Source organism: Nyctibius grandis, chromosome Z (genome assembly GCF_013368605.1).
Source record: "Nyctibius grandis isolate bNycGra1 chromosome Z, bNycGra1.pri, whole genome shotgun sequence".
NCBI lineage: Eukaryota > Metazoa > Chordata > Aves > Nyctibiiformes > Nyctibiidae > Nyctibius > Nyctibius grandis.
Window position 1 is genome coordinate 7501080 of NC_090695.1, and position 17207 is coordinate 7518286.

The 17207-nt window shown below is 48.2% G+C and overlaps 1 protein-coding gene across 1 annotated transcript in view; it reads left to right on the top strand.

The window, feature by feature from the left end:
* LOC137676066 (ubiquitin-conjugating enzyme E2 R2) overlaps window positions 1–12652 on the top strand; it is a 55414-nt gene extending 42762 nt beyond the window's left edge. The window contains exons 2-5 of the mRNA XM_068422579.1: window positions 1824–1910; window positions 6074–6171; window positions 10164–10298; window positions 11710–12652. Coding sequence (XP_068278680.1) covers window positions 1824–1910; window positions 6074–6171; window positions 10164–10298; window positions 11710–11929 — 540 coding nt within the window. The 3' untranslated portion in view covers window positions 11930–12652. The remainder of the gene's footprint in view (window positions 1–1823; window positions 1911–6073; window positions 6172–10163; window positions 10299–11709) is intronic.
* The last annotated feature ends 4555 nt before the right edge of the window (window positions 12653–17207 follow it).

Genomic DNA, 17207 nt, shown 5'->3' on the forward strand with positions numbered 1-17207 from the left:
CCAAGAAATCTTGTAGCTAGCTCAACCCGGAGTTTTGTTGTCTCTTGCATTTTTAATCTCAGTCCTTGGGCTGTTTTGTGTCTCGGATCTCACGAAACTGCACGTAAGCACAGGAGGGAGCTTTCTTGGGAAAACCCCAGTGGTCCAGAGGAGTCTGCAGCTACATCATGCAAGCACTTGAGCTGAAGTGAACCTGATCTGCCCTGCGTAAATCTCTGCTCTGCTCCCAGTGCAGGGTGGCATGTTGTAGAGCTGCAGCAACCACTCTCTTCTGCAGTGGTGTGGTGACAAGAGGCATTTGCTTGCTGCTCTTGGAGCAGTGCCATTCATATAACTGACATTAAACCGTGGGCTAGGATTGTTTAAGCAGATCATAAATCTTTTGGTTGTGAGCATGCCATGGCAAATGGCTGCAGGGTGAGGACTCGGTGCTGCTGTAACATACCTGCATAAAGTCAGTATCATGAGCAGGCATGTACAGAACGTAAAGCCATGTGAGCTGCTGAATCGGGTGAACAGAAGACCTTCTTTTCTTGGCTACCTGGCACTCTGGCCCCATAAAATTTGGGTTGCAAGGCAAAGGCATATGCTGAACTACAAGTAAACCTCTAGCCAGGTGCTTCATGGTTCAGTAATCTGGTTTGTTTGGTTGCCTGCTTCTGTTTCTGGGAATAAAACTTGCCATAGTTTGTCCTGTTGAACAAGGTCAGCACCCTGTGTCCAAGTGGCATGGTTGGATACTTAAGTGGAAGGGGATGACCTGAGGTTCTGGTTTCACTGTGTGCATCTTGCTTTTGGGATCTCTTCTTGCATTCTCAGTCACACACGAGCCTGTCTGTACTGCAGGGTCCGGGAGATGCTTCTCTGGAGATCCCATGCTAGACTGGTGGTAGGACTTTCTTGGCCGATTGAGCAGTGCCAAGGGCAGGGTTTGTGTGCCACAGCACAGCAAGCAGTGTGCGAGTCTCCCTTTCAGAGGGGAGTGTTTGGCACTTAGTTGGTCTAGATTTAGCACTCTTTCCTACTGCCTAGCTTGTCTGACTGCTGTGAATGGCAGGACAGCAGAGAAGTTAATATCCAGTGCTGGGATCTCTGTAGTCTTTCCACTACTGACTCAGCTCTGAGAGTCTTGCCCCATAGCTGGCTATGGACCTCAGAGGCACTGGAAGGTAATGTTTGCTGTCGTCGCCCATCAATATTTGGTTCATCAAGTTGCCATGATTGGTATTCAGGCATGGATGGTATTCAGACTTGGGAAATGCTTGTGGTGGCAAGAAATGTAGTGTTAGGAATACAGGTAGGTGGACCAGTTTAACTCTCACAGAAGAAAGCCAAAAAACTTTGTATCTCAGTAGAGCAAGTATCGTAACAAATTTTTCTGCACAGAAGGAGTAATTTAAAATGTTTGTGCTGGTAAATGTCATGGGTCTATTTACCTTAGCAAACACTTTTAGCCTTCTAAACCCAGAAAGATAGCAGTAGTATCTTGAGTTCCAGCTTTTCAAATCTATTTTACCCTGTTTAACAACAGTTGTTGGATAGTGCGTCTTGAATTAGGGAGCGGTAGATGCCTTTTGGCTTGTTTCTGAGCATTACCAGCCCAGGTCAGTCCTGGTGCTTAAGTTTTTCTTGTTCAGTTAGTGTTCTGCCCATAAGAAACTGTGTAGAGTTATACTGTGGAATCACATGGGCACTAATACACAAAATGAACAATTTAATGGCCTTAATTGAAATGTTTTTTCCGGTTTTTTTGCTGTAATGGTTGTGTGTTGATCTTTTGTTGTTGTTCTGTTTCATAGCTAAAATATTTTGCTTTTTTCCAGGCTCACATTAAATTTCCTATTGACTATCCATATTCACCTCCTACCTTCAGATTCCTGACCAAAATGTGGCACCCCAACATTTATGAGGTATGATGGTTTTTTAAATAATTTTTTCTCAGGCATCTGGGAAGGCTTTCTACTTCTGTAAACTTCTGGAAGTATTGAAGGTACTAAATGTCTCTAGCCATAACTAAAGTGGTTAGCTGTTGGTGTTAAATGTCAGCTTCATGGTTGAACAGTTAAATCTAAATGTTGTAGGAAATGGTGTTCTTGTAGGCAGGGATGGAGCCTTTCTCATACCTGCAAGTGCAGCAGGCAGCCCCAGCTGAAGCGCCATGCCATGAGCATTGGCCATTCTAGGGGATTCTTAGACTGAGGCTGGTGTGTGGGGTCTTACCCTACTGTGATACTTAGGCAACTAGTCATTGCTTGTACACAGTTCAAGTACACTTTAATTTGAATATATCCTACGAAATTGTGTGCTGAGACAAGAAATAGTGGAAAACAGTCTTCTGCAGCAGTCAGCCTACAAACGAAGGGGTTTAGACTTCGGGAGCTCTGATTATAGGAAGAACCGGAGCTGGGCTGGAGTCCCCAGCTTCAGGAGGAGTCATGCACAGCCCGGTCACCATGGGACCAGAGTCAACAGATACCTCTGGATTTAATGTCTGCTAGCCAATTTGAAGCGGCCCTTAGTTCAGTGCGTGTATCGGTCATGTTCAGAGGGTAATGCTGTGGGCTGTCAAGTCCGTAATTAGATCAGGGTACAACTACATAGCAGGTCCAGAAGGGGAATGATTTTATATAGAAGCAGTCAGTTCAAAATTACCAAATTTCAGAGTTGTATTTGAAGGCTGAAGGCCTCTTCTGGCTCAAAACTTGACTTCTAGTGGAGGCCAGTCAAATCCTTGCTAAACTTTTGGGTACCCTAGACAAGTGTCAGCCTATTAGGTCTACGGGTTGAATAGTTTGAGGAGCTAAAGGCCTTTGAAAACGTTCCTTTTGCTGCAGCTCTGTCACCTTATCGCAGCTCTTCCTATGAAAGGTTCTGCAGGCTTCATTTGGGACTACTTCAAAACAGGAATGTTGCTTCTCTTCCTTGCTGTGAACAAATTATGGCTTCACTTGATGCCTTGGGCTTGGAAGGCCCTTTTCTAACAAGTTGCTCCTAAATGCCCAGCCTGGAACGAGCGTGTGTCAGATGTCATGGTGAAAACCCGCACTGATGGCTTAGGAATAAGTGGTCAAAAGCCTCTCCAAACTTGAGTACAAAACAGGATAGTAATCAGCTTTAATTACTGGATGCTCAGGAGGATTGCCCTAAGCTCAGGGACATCCTAAAATCAGTCATCTGACAGTCTCCTGACTTGAGTTTTGGACTTTGCACAAAATCTTGCACGTAGCCAAGGATGGTGTTTCTCTTTAAGGGTCTATTTCAGTTACATGGGAGTTTGATCTATAAATAAAGACAACTTTCAGACCTGCAGATTATTGCAGATCCAAACTGTGGATGCTGATTCTGAATCCAGAAATTCTCATGCAGGAGGTGAGTGGGAAACGGTTACCAAAATGGTATGTACAAAATGAGTCTTGGAAAGGACCTCTCCCAGTCCTGGTGGGAAAGATGAAAAATTTGCTCTAGAAACAACTGAAGGTAGGAGGAAAAACTAACCCAAAACTTGATGGGTGTATTTTGGGGGTTACTCTTCAAATACTCCAGCTCTCAGCTTTGTACTCTGTCTTTGTAGCAGTATTTCTTGGAGCTGAGAGAATCTGAAGCAGCTTGCAGGCTGTTTTGGAAACAACATTTAAGCAATGAAGATGAGGCACTGGGATAACTCCAAATGAAACTGAGAATAAATCAGTGAAGGGCTTGAGGTTTGAGGGTTTGTCAGGAGGAGGAAAAAAAAGTGTTTCAGTGCAAGGAAGGTGAAAGAAAGTAGCAGTTTACAGAATCTGCTGGTGGGACTAGATGGAGAGGTTGGGGCTGACATTCCAGTTGTGAGCAATGAGACTTGAGTAACTTGTCTGTTTTCCCCATCTCCAGTTTACTTGGGTCATCTAGTTGAATTTTGGTAAAACTGCATTCACTTATTCTTTATTTTTATGACATAACAGTTCTCAGTCCTAATAGAAGTTTAGGCTATTTCCCATTGTCAGATGAATACTCCATTCTCCTTGTTTATATCTTTCAAAATTTTATGCAAGAAAAGGCTCTCCCTTTAACTATGCTGACCCCTAAAACCTTGTGCTGATCTCATCAGGCCCCATGACACCTTTACCCTTCCAGACTCTGTAATGCAGTGCAGCCGTGCTTTAATTCCCAAACATGTAACATTGATTGTTGCAAAAGGGAAACTTCTCATGTCCTTACTTCCTTCTGTATTTTCATATTGCCAAATATCTGCTTGTCTGCATGCTCCTGACCTGATTCTTGAAGAACTTCCCCCAAGTGCTGTGGTGCTTTCTCCTAGCCACCAGTACTGCATTCTCCCAGGAGATGGTTAAAGGAAAAAGTGGGTAAACTTATGGAATTTATTAATAAAACCAGCATAGGCTGTGAACATAATCTAACATTAGTAAGGTTATCTTCACCTTAAAATGATATTAAAAAATATTTCTAGATTGCACAAGCCTGTTGGAGTCCTAAAAAAGGAAACTGCCTTGTTACACCAAACTGTTCCAGCAACATAAGTGCGTGCTTGGGTATTCAGCAGCTCCAGGTGCTACGTTGCTATGCGTAGTTGTGTTCTTGACAAAAACCTGCTTCAAAGTGGCAAGGGCTTGCTAGATGAGTGTAGCTGGCAGGGTTAGTGAGCCGCTGAAATCTGGATACTGATCACAAGCCTCCCAAGTTGAAGGAGGATCTCATTTGGCTATAAAACAAATGTCATTGTTAATCAAGGTGAGTTGAAATGTTTGGAGGCCCTTCAGGTGAGCTGCTGCTATCTGTAGCTGTGATCACTGGCGCGGGCTCAAAGGCATGGGTGCTATTGCTGTGAGCAGCACTGCTTTGTGCTCTGGCTCCTGTGCGTCGAGCAGTGTTGGAGGGTCCTCAGGATGCAGCTGAGACCAGGTGTGTGGGGAACTGCCAGCCTGCAGTCTCAAACAGAACTGGTCTGCTGCTTCTCTCTTGTTCTGCTCATCAACCTGTGCTTTGGGTCAGGGTGACAAGGGACAGTGTGAGGGCTGCCTATCAGCTGAGGCTGTGCCACCCGAAGATGTGTGGCTGCCCCTAGGAACTTGGAAGTCATCCCAGCAGCTGGTTGCAAGAGGTAGCAAGCCATCAGGGCCTGGAGAGGCCAACATCTGCTGGCTGGCCTCGGGCCCCATCTGCTCCTTCACTCCATCCTGCAGTAAGGCATTGGGACCCCACGAGTCCCTGGAGTTGGCTTCAGTGGAGAATATCAGGTGTGGTGAATACTGCTACAGCACTCCTACAAAGTAATTGTGTCAGAGTGCTGTTGCTGATGGAGAATTGGTTTTCAGGGTTCTTAAAGTGTTTATAAATGCACAGCATTATGGAGCTTTAAATCTATATTCAGGCTATAACACTGGTGAGTGAAAAAACACAGACTGAGGATTATGTGGCTCTATGGCTTCCATATGCTGCCAAAATATGCTTCCTCTTGCATGCCGGAAGGGATTTTCAGTGAAACCTTTACAGAGCATCTCCTGCTTTTCCACCTGATATTTCAAACAGCTGTGTCCTAGGGGAGCAGTGTGAGCCTGCCCCGTGCCATCTGTTCAACCTCCTTGTGTCCTGGGAGAAGCATTGTTTTGATACCTGAGCTAGTACAGAGTGCTAAACCCTTCAATTCAAAAATTCCTGTAGCTGACTCAGCTAACACTGGGAACAAAAAAAATTTTTAACCCTACTTTGGGTCTCCTGTGACTAAAGTGACTCGTTTTTATCACTGTGACAGTACTTGCTATCTGGAGAGCAATTTAATGTGACTTTATTACTATTTTTGCTTGCTTTGTGACATTCTTTAAACCTCTTGACTTGAGATTGTTTTGTATCCATTTGCAGACTAACCCAGTTTAGCAAGGGAAACTTTTGAGCATGTCAATAGAGTAGACCCTGGAAAAATTGAGAACCATTTACAGTTCTTGCATCTTTTTACTGGCACTTGGGGTGTTCATATCAACAAGGTTAAACTGCTCAGAACATACCAGAGTGGTGGAGTTGAGTCATCTGGCCTCTACCTCAAGCCAGGCTGTTCTCAGCTTTTGTTTCTGTGTTGCAGAATGGAGATGTATGTATTTCAATTCTTCATCCTCCTGTAGATGACCCACAAAGTGGAGAGCTGCCATCTGAGAGGTGGAACCCTACCCAAAATGTCAGGTAACAGTGAATCGATGTACAATGGTGACCTCAAAGGCCTGTTGTCTGTCTCCAAGACTAAGGCCTCTGTTGGGAGAGGTTTGGAAGGGAATTTAAGACTTTGGGGGCTTTAGGACTTGAATCGTATGGAAACCAGACTTACCAAGCTGTCTGAAGATGCTGGAGTACTGTGTGTCCTGATACTGGGCTAACAATGTGGGGCCTTGTGTCCTGTTTGCAGTGCCTCATGCTCTTAAAGCAAATTATCTCAAATGTTCTAGCCTTTCCCAGTCCCTGTTAACCTACATTTAGGTTTTTCAAACTCCTCCAAGATACCACTAGTGGAAAAGAACATTTTTGAGTATTCAGGCCCAGTAGGAGTAACTTTGTGCATAATCCTGCCTACTGTTTGCCTTCCAGTGTTTCTGTCTTCTGTCATGCAGTGTGGTATCTTGAGCAGTTAGCCAGGTAGTTTTCTTCCTGCCAGAAAACTGAAGGATCACTAAGTACCAGAGGCATTCAAGGCTAACCTCACTGTCTTTTTGAAACACCACCTGAATTTCATTCTCATTACAAGACACTGCCAATAAAGAACGGATGAGGTGACAAGCCTCAGCTCATAGTTCGGAAACAGCTTTGGGCATTAATTACTTATATTGCATACACATTTAGAGTATTTCATTATATACACCCCTAAAGACTGACATGAAATTTCTCACAGTGTTAGTTCTCTGATTTCTGCTCTCCCTTACCACGGTGCAGTTTTTGGTGCTTACTTTCTTGGAACATGTTTGGCTTAAGGGTGACATTTGGGGAGAAAACCTTCCTTAGCTGTATCAGCAAATGGAAATAAAACTTGTCTTTAACTGCTGGCCTACTACCAGCATCACCTGTTGGGGTAAGTGCTGATAGAAACGCATCCTGCTGGGGTGCCATCTGGCTTTGCAAGGCTCCAGAGTGTCAGACACGAGGCAGCAGGGCTGAACGTGCAGGAGGGGAACATGCTTGTCGTGAGCTGCATGCATAACCTAGGGCTTCTCTTCGGCTGCTGAATTTTGTAATTCCTGCTGAGTATCGACTGTTTACTACAGATGACTGTGGTTGAAGTGTCTGGAGGGGGGAATGTCACTTTTCAACTTTGAGAGCACCTGTCCTTCCACCTCTGTCAGTGTCAAGCATGCTCATTAATTTTTTTTAACACAGTTGATACGGACTTTCCCATCACTCAGAGCTAGATGAGGCAGGCATAAGTAAACATGGCAAACATCCAACAAGATGTGGAGTGCTGCTGTGATCTGTGTGGTGGAGAATACTGCTTTTCTTGTGTCCCAAGTCCCATAAAGCTGAGGAAGTGGTGGCAGGGCTTAGAGTTGAAGCTTTTTGATAATTTTAGTTGCCCTTTTCCATATCTCCCCTCTGTACTTTGAGGTGCACAGGCCAGAACTGAGCATGATATTAGAGAGGTTGGTACATCTGTATCTTGTGAAGATGGGTGATGCCCTGTCTTTACTATTGCTTTGTTTCTTGAGGATGCCCACTTCTGTTGGCTGCTTTTGGCTGCCTAAGATCTAGACAGTTTCTCTAACCAGCTCAATGCAGTAACATGACTGTCAGTACAGCCTAAGCCAAAAGTTTTTCCTTTATACTGGAAAGCAAAAATGTATTAGGAGAAATCTGTACCTACCTCTAAAGGTGGCTCTGAGAGACTGCAATGTGGATAGCTGGGACAAAAAAAAAAAAAAATACCCTTTTTCAACAAGGATGTGCTGGTTAGGAGCCCCAGCCAGTCTATATAATGTCTGTTTTAGATGAAATTCATCTGTTTCTGAGCCTTCTGTTGATGCACAGAGAGAAAAAGGCACTTAACAGATCTGTTTCCTTGAGCCTCTGCTGGCTGCTCTCTCCTGCTGGTAGAGGGATGTGGAGGGGTCACTCGGAAGACACCAGCGCTGTAAATAAAACAGCTCACTGTCCCTCAGGATGGGGTGGGGAACGTAAGAAAGCAGAAGGCAGGCTTGAGATATCTACTTTTCATGCAGTCAACTTGCACGAACCAACATGCTAGAGCAGCCTTGCCTGAGAGAGGAACAGGTCCCTGACAATATTGCAGAAGGTCAGTCTGTATCCAGTCCAGTGCACCTCGTGCCTGATGCTGAGGATATTTTCAGTCCCGTGTGGTTGAACTTTTTTTGTGGTTTTGGTCCTGTCGGATCCCATGTGCTGCGATCCCTTCCTGGTACTGTACCTTGTTCACCTTGTTTACCCACGGTAGCAGGGTTAGAGTCAGAGCAGACTGTGTAGCTCTGAAGTTATCAGCAGTGATGGAGCTGATCTAATGCACTGGCCAGGAATGAAGAGTGCAGAGAGCCTTGCCTCTGATAGGTAGCTACCTTGGTGTATTTAAGTAGCTTTGCAGTGACTTTGGAGTCTGGGGCACTGCAGTGGAAATCAGCTTCTACTCACTTTGCTGATGGAAGTGTGGCAGAGCAGGTGCTAAATCCAGACATGAATTCCCGTCCTTGGCCTTCCCTAGACTTTGCTTGCTCTACAGTAAAGCTGCTGCAGTGATGCTGGAGCAGACATGCTGGCTTTACAGCCTGTTTGCTGAGAATCAAAGGCTTTTGAAGGAATTCTTGAGGTGAAGCAGAAGATGATCTCTCTTCTGCCCATCATTGCAGTCTGACCAGACAGTTTTTTCCAGAGCTGCTGTTCTCTTTTCCTACTGAATTGTATAATTTAGGAAATAAATTGTATAAGACTCTCCTGATAGCTGTGCTGAACAGTCTGTCCAGACACAAGTGTTTAGTTTCAAAACCTTTCAAGAAACAGCATCCAAATGACCAAGCATTTCCTGGAATTGTATCCCAGACTTATGATCTGGTAGATGTGCTCAGCATGGGCTGCTCTGAATGTGCCCCTAAATCAATGCAAGTACAGCTGGGGCTGTAGTCTCCTTTAATCAAGTTCTGCAAAGCAGTTGCTATGTACTGCTGTATTTCAAGACTCATTTCTTGTCTCGTGTTCTTCTCTTCCATTTAAATTGACAGCTGTTGCCAGCAGGACCACCTCGGACACGTGAAGCTATTGCGGTGGTAGCTACAGGGTGGCTGGGTGTGTAGAGCTGCCTGATGGGACTCACTGTGGAGTCTTGTGCTGGCTGTGGCACTGCATGAGGAGCAAAGGGCTGAATCTCTGAAGTGCAAAGGGTTGTAGGAAATGCAGGAGAAGGGTCTGGGCGAGGGAGGTGGTGTTTGCCCAGGTAAAAGTCAGCGGAGCAGGGCAGGTAGCAGCTCTGTGCTGCTGCTAGAAATGCAGGAAGGCTGGCTGTCTGCCAGGGGTTATGTGACTGGTTTGTGCTGGCTTTGCTGAGTACCAGCAGCTGAATCCTGCTGGGCCCTTGGTGGCTTGCCTGGGTTTTGAAAAACATCTAAAACATCTGCACTGTCTTCCCCTTGCTGTGCTAGAGTGCTGCTACAGCAGCCCTAGTGATGCACGAGCTGAGGAGAGGTGAGGCCTGCCCACAGCTTCAACCTCTGAACACCTGGTGGGGCAGGGGAGGCAGTGCAGCCTTATCTGATGGCCTTGAGTCCTGGTGTTTCTTCTTACACAGGGCAGGCACAGAGCCTGGCTTTCTGCTGGGAGGCTGAATGTCACCAGGAACAGGCTCACCAAGCAGGTTTCCAGCCCTGCACCATCCATGGGTGGTGTGGACAAGCTGAATTCTGGTCTGATCCAAGGTCTGCCTGCTGCCCTGTCACAAGCATGTGCGCAGACATGATGGTCTGTAGTCAGATGAGTTCCTTAAGGTTTGTATTGTGTCACCTTCCCTGTGCTGATGGCCAGGGTCTGAAGTTCATAAATACCTGCTCTCACTTCAAATATTATCCTTAGTTATCCTTATCTTAAGTTTTGACTTTAAACAAGTTTCTGATGCATCACCTAAAGAAGTCATCAGCATCCAGAATCCATGAATGCATTAGCTCTGACTCTGCTGTTGTGGTTGCCTTTTTCAGAACTATCTTACTGAGTGTAATCTCTTTGCTTAATGAGCCCAACACATTCTCTCCTGCCAACGTGGATGCGTCAGTCATGTTCAGGAAATGGAGGGACAGTAAAGGAAAAGACAAGGAGTATGCTGAAATCATAAGGTAAGCTTTGCTGTGTGTGGTGCTGTGCTACCAGCCTCCTGCTTTCAACCCTGTAAAACAGACTGCTTGCAGAATTTGCTGAAACTAGCTTTGGCCGCTTCTTTGGAAGTTAATTCTACTGTCTTATTCCAAGTCCATGTTTCTGGTCCCTCTAGGATTTTCAGCACACAGAAGCAGTGCAGACTTCTGGAGCAGGAGGACTGGGCTGATCTGTCTTTGAGTTGTTCTTTTTTCAAATTAATCTGACATGATGCTCTGCAAAACCTATTGGCTGCTAGTAAATCCCAGTTGAAGTCCCCGCTTGCTTTTGAGTGCTGCCTGCATTGCTTGGGATGTGATTCAAACTGACTGCATCCTGCTAATTCTGTGCTTAATGCACTCACAAATCATAGTCTTGTCCTTCCAGTTCAGAGGAACATCAACGGGATTTGGCAAGCATTTGCAAAGCTGGGTTTGATTAGCTGGAAGCACTGTTCAATCTTGACTGTCCTTTGCTGAGAAGTTTGTGGTTCATCAGGTGCTGTAGGGAGATGAAGTAAATTTGAGCCAGGGTTGCTGCAGAGCAGTGGATGGGCAGCTGTACTGCAGTGGGATCACTGTCGTGCTTGCCTGGGGCAAGACCACATCTGCATTGACTCCACTAGCTGCGCGTGCAGGGTATACCCCTGGCTGGAGCTACGCAGGGCAGTGTCTGTGTGACTTCCTTGCTGGGAGGTTATCTTAGTCCCCTCCAGCTCCCTTGGCTTCAGCGGAGCTGGACGTACTCCATGAACAGAGCATGGCAGGCTGAGAGCAGGCGGGCGGGGGTGAGGGGACGGGCTGCCATCTGCTCCTCTCCCTGCTGGGAACAGCGTGGGCCAGCAACAGTTCACAGCCCAAGTGAAGATGGGAAACACTCAACTCCTGCTAGCCCCAGGCAGCACCAGGGTTATGGCTGGGTCTTGGGGTGCAGCGATGTGCTCCCACTGCTCTTACCCTCCAGTGGGAGCTCAGAGCTGCTCAATGCTGGTGGGAATTGCAGTTTTGAGCATGCTTGGGGGAGAGTCCTCAGTGGTGGAGTCAATAAGTCATCTTAGGAAATCCCTGACCATCCCTTCTGTAGCAAACGTAATGAAATCTGCTCTGAGCTCTGGCAGGTCTCTAATGCAGAGTCCTGTAGAATAACTGATTTCATATGTTGCTGAGAGCGTGTGTGCTGCAAACACCCTTGGAGTGCTCCCAAGCCCTGGGCTGCAGGAACTAAGTCTGTTCCCAGTGCTGCCTGCGGTGCTTCAGCCAAATACCAGCTTTCCTGACTCTGAGCTGCCAGGAGGGCTGGGCTCGGGCTGGGGCTGGCCGGGAGGTGGAGAGCTGAGCCGCGCTGCAGCCAACACACGGGCCTGCTCACGTTGCTGTGTTCTCCTCCCCGCAGGAAACAGGTTTTGGCTACCAAAGCCGAGGCAGAGAAGGATGGCGTGAAGGTCCCCACTACGCTGGCAGAGTACTGCATCAAAACTAAAGTGCCTTCCAATGACAACAGTTCAGATTTGCTTTATGACGACTTGTACGATGACGACATTGATGACGAAGATGAAGAGGAGGAGGATGCCGACTGTTACGACGACGATGATTCTGGCAATGAGGAGTCGTGACCTGCTCTCTCTATGCCCCTGTACTGCCCTGCCAACTCAGGCCAGAAGGGAGCAGCGGTAACCTAGCAGCAGTCCAGCAAAAAAGTGTAGGGGGGGATCAAAAAAAAAAAACTGTCTCCTGCTGTCCCCTGTTGTATGGATCTGTTTGCTCCTTTTTTATGGACCTCTTAGAGACCCTCCACAGAATGTCTGAATTCTTGCATTCTTAACCCTTTCATTACTGTATTATGATTTCTTTTTTAAAAATAAACTCCCCTTTTCACTTCCCAATGAAACGCTCACAGCAAAACAGGTTTGCTCGCGTTTAGATTCTTAACTTAAACACAGTCTTGCATTGCGGTGTTTAATGTATTTAAAGCTGGAACAAACCCATTGGAAGCTGAGTTTTCGGGAGCTCAAGTGCAGCATTTACTGGGAAGAAAAAAATCCACACAAAGCAAATTGCCAAGGTTTAGCTGCTCCATTTACAATAATAGCGCGTGTACATTCGTTTAGCCTTGTGGTGGTGGCTTTTCCTTTATAAGGTGTGGGGTGGAGAGTGTAAAGCTACTGTGTGTTGAGCTTGATGGAATGTTACTGAAAGGTACAGTGTTCCTTTTCAGCCTGCTCCAGTTAGGAAATAGCTGGCCCCTGGAGCCCCGGAGGGCACAGTCAGCTTTGTCTCTGAAAAAGGCTTGTGATATGAACCCTAAAATAAACACTTAACACTTCACATCTGTACAACTGAGCCCTGGGTTGCTGTTTGGTTTTTTTTCAGACTAGGTTGAAGTTGAAAAAGTTCCGTTTAGCCATGCTGCTGAGTCCTGCTGCCAGCTGTCCCTCTCCGGAGGGAGAATAGACGTGCATCCCGCTGCCCAGCGGGCCAGCGTTCACCCACAACTTGTTTTTGGCAGTGGGAGAGACCGATAGCCTCCTGCCCCAGTGCTCGCTTGCAGCCCTTGCTTCCTGCAGCCCAAGTCCAGTGCTGGCCTGAGCCTTCTTTCTGTTGCTTGTGTAGGTCATGCCTTGGTAAACGCAGCTCTGCAGCATCAGCAGAAGTCAAAGCTGCCTTTGGTGCCTGCCTGGGGTGGCCAGGCTGTCCCAGTGCCTGCAGTGGCTGGGGCACGGGGCAGAGGGATTCATGTGTGCTGGGCTCTCCCCTGCCTGGCTGGATGGGGCACGGGTGAGCGTGTGCAGCCCCACTGGAGAGGGGTACATGATGCTTTCAGGCTGGAAAAGGCAGCCAGTAGCAGGGTTTGACAGGCTATTTAGCAGCATGCGTCAGGTGGTGCACTGAGCTTGGCCTCCTGCATGTGTTTGGGAGCTCTTGGCAGAATTTGGGGCCCTCCCTTGTGGGCAGGGGCTGATCCTGCATGCTTGTCTCTGCAGAACCCTCCTCCTCGGTCCCTCAGCACCCTCACCCCGTTGCAGTGTCCTCTTGTTTGGCTGTGGTGCAGTGGCCTGAGTTCACCTTTTGCATGATCCCTTGATCAGCAGCCAGCCCTGCCCTCCTGTGCTGAGCCCTGGCACCTCCAGGAGCAGACGGGAGGTGCTGGCCCTGCTTGGGCAAGACCCTCCATTCCCACAGGTACAGAGGCAGTTACCCTGGTAAGCGCTGCGGGCTGAGGCGTTTGTTCGTACCTCTGCTGTGTGTGTATCTCAGGGCTGTCAATGGTACATCACCAGCTGCAGTCCCTCGGGGGGGTGCTTTGGTGAGAGTAAATGTTCTGCAATCGACTTGGTGGCTGTGTCCTGGGGCGAGGAGCAGGATGAGACTGAGCAAGTTCAAAGTGTGTTGCCTGGAGAGGAAGGCAGACCCTGGGGAGGGGAGGAAGGCTGGTGGGGCTCCGTTTGAAGTGAGCGAGGCAGGTGTGTGTTCAACATGTTGCTTGGCTGGGATTTGCTGCAGCAGGGACGGTCACTGCTCCTCTGCCCCAGGGCGTGCCGGTGCTGCATCCCTCTGCGCCCTGTGGAGTAAAGGCAGCCAAGTGGTGATACCTTGTCCCACGGTGCTCCCTGGGACGGTCTGCCCTCCTGCTTGCATGTTACCTGAGGAGGCAGCTGGAGCCCTCCCAGAGTGTCCCCCATGAGCTGCTTCAGCTCATCCTTCCAGCAAGCACTGACTCAGCCCGTGGTGCTTTTTGGAGCCAGCAGTGGGGCTCCCCTGCATCCAGTGATGGTGTGGGGCACGCCCCAGCTTCGCTCCAGCCCTGCGAGGGCAGCGCTGGTGTTGGCAAATGGGTCCCTGGGCCTCCTGGCTGCAGGGCTGGTCTCGGGGCCGCACCGGGACAGAGACACCAACCTCCAGCTGTTGGGTGTGAAGGAGCAGAGTATGGCAACGCTGGCTGTGCTGATGGCTTGGTTTGATATGAGCATACTGCATCTTTCAGGATTTCCCTTGTACTTTTGACCATCTTCACTGTATACTCTCCAGTGACTTGTATTTTCAAGCTTGGTGTTGTAAGATGCATTATCATGGCTCTTCTGTTACCCTTTTTTAGAGACAAAAAGCACCCTGTTTTTGAGAGCTCCCATGTTAACCAGACTAATTTCTCTTCCCCACTGTCCCGTGCAGTGTCATTGCTTGTTGACTTGCTGGTTTCCTTTTTTTTTTTTTTGAGATATGAACTCAATTATGAGGGGTTGTTTGTTTGGTTTTTTTTTTTTTTTTTGAAACTATTTAAGAAGTTGCAGAAAAATGTTTACCTGATCTGTGTATTCTGTTTTTTTCTTAACTCTTTTCTCCCGTCTCAGCCAATATTAGCGTTAACAGTTGCAGCTACACCCCCCCTTCAAATGCAGTTTTCAACCATTCTGAAACCAGCAGGGTACACTAGATTTCTTAGTAGTTTTCTTAGCTGAAATCCCAGATGTTTTCTTTTTTTTTTTTCCTTCAGTATAATTTACCAGAAAGAACTAACTGATGCATTTTTGTGTTGTCTTCCCCTTCAGTAGTTATATTTTGTCTTTTCTGCACATCTGTCTACTAATAAAAATGTGAAATGAAAATATCCCTGTACTGTTACTTCCATGTTAACTGAGCTGGTTTATTTGCATGGGTTATTTAAAGCTTTGAATAACAGCTGTTTACAAGGTCAGTGCTGCTCCAGTATCAATGCCTATACCTATCCATAAACATCTATAAGGTTATTGAAAAATAAAGCTGCTGTTTGACAGCTGCCTGCCTGAACCCAGGACTAAAGAATAAACTGATTTGGAGAAGTACTCTGGCAAAAGGCCATTGGCTTGGCTGTTACATTTAGTCTTCTGAAGTCAGGAAGGGGGCACTGGGGGAAAGATGGTTCATGGTCTCATGGGATGGCAGCAGGGATGCAGGATGGGGCCAAAGCAACTGCTGCCATGGGGCTGGGGTCAAACAAGGTAGTGAGGGCACTTGCTTGCTGGGGCAGGGGCTTTGACCTTGTGCAGAAGGCTGGCAGAGGAATGGAGGTCATCACTGCCACCCCTTCAGGGTGCTTGCCCTGCCTGGCCCATGCTGTTCCCTGCAAGGTCAAGGCTGGAGGAGTTTGTTTTGTGCAGTGCCTCGCTCCTGCAGTCAAGCTAAAATTAGTGGGACAATTGTACAGGAGCTGCACTTGGTATCGTTCACGGTGCAGCAGCTCCTGCATCAAATGTGCTTGTGGCCTGAGTGCTTCTGCTTCACAGCTGTGGTGGAGGAATGGTGATGGCATGTCTGAGCTGCATTCCCAGAGGAGGCTCATACTGGGGCAGGGGAGTGAGGATGGTGGTGTCTGGGCCTTCTGCCTGGGATCAGCTTTGCTTCTGGCTCCTGCCTGGCTCCTACAGCCCAGAGCTGCTCCATCCAGCGGGTGTGGTACTGAAGGCAGGACAAACTCTCCAGCCTGCCCTGAGTAAACCCTGCTGCTGCTTGCGCAGGTTTGGTTTGGTTTGGGGGTTTTGTTGTTTTTTTGGTTTTTTTGGTGGTGGTTGGTTTTATCCCTCCTTTCCAAAAGTGCAGCTGAGCAACCTCAGCTCTGGCATCAGTGTGGAACAGGGCATTAGAGAGGAAACTGCTGCAGAAGAGCCCTGCTGGAACCAACAGCATCGGGAAAGGGGAAAACCATCCTGTTTAGTGTGGCCTGGAGAGGAGCCTGCCCATGGCTGACTGCACCGTGCTGGCAGCAGGCTGGACCCCAGAGCAGACGTGAAGGCGCTGGAGTTGTCTTGTGCTGGGGAAGAGGGGGGTGCTGGAGGGCAACACAGCCCCTCGCCTCCAGGCCTGGAAGTGCTGCCCTTTGTGCCCACAGCTGCTGCTGAGAATGGAAGTTGTGCAGCTGGGGACAGCAGAGAAGAGCTGGCTGAAGTCCTTGTGCAGAGTCTCCCTTGCAGCTGCTCTGCAACAAACCCAAGGCTCAGGGGGCTGCTGCGTGCTGGCACCAATGCTCCCATGTTGCTTTTTGCTGCTTCCAGCTCCTGGACCCTGACACACAACGAAGGAACTGTCCCACCCCTGTGGGGCAGCAGTGGATTTCTATAAATAAGAAACTTAAGCGTGTGAAGGTGGCTGTCGGGGGGGGACAGTTTTTTAAAAAAAAACAGCTCCTGTGAGTCAACAGCTCTGCCATGAGTAAATGAGGTGCCGCTGCTGTGAGCCCTGCGGGCTCAGCTGCTGGTGCAGCCCCTGTACAGCAGGCACCAAGGTCCCAGCCTGCAGAAACATTTTTGCCCTCCTTGACATTCAGGCCTCAAAGCTGGTGGCAGTGGGACAGCAGCTGCCAAAGGCTTGCAGCAGCTGCTGCTGTTTGACCAGTATTAAAACTTGAGCTGGGGCAGAAGGCGGCCAGTGCAGTTCATGTTGTGCTGCTCAGAGGCAGGGGAAGGGCTGGGTGACAGTTCTTCCAAGCCCACGGGCTCCCACAGGACCAGGGAGCTGGTGAAAGTGTGACTCCAAGAAAGAAAAGTGGTTCTCAGGGTAGAAACAGATGCTTTTTTTTTCTTGTGGGTCTTGAAACAGAATTGGGAAGTGCAAAAAAGCCCCTCACCTGCTGCATGGACACCTACAGCTTCACATTTACCCACCTTCTCTGCTGCGTGGGGCCAGGATGCTCAGGAGGATGAGCCTGAGGCAGGAGCCATCCCTCAGGAGCCCACACCACTGACCTCCTGGTGGAGTCCATGGACCTCACGGGCAAAGCAGCTGTGCTCCCGCCTGACATATCCCAGCTGCTCCACAGGGATTCAGAGCACACCAGAGGACACCAAAGGCACCTGATGCTTATGGCAGGAGTTAGGATGCTGCCCAGGACCCCCTTCCCACTGCAGGTGCCTGTGAGCTCTC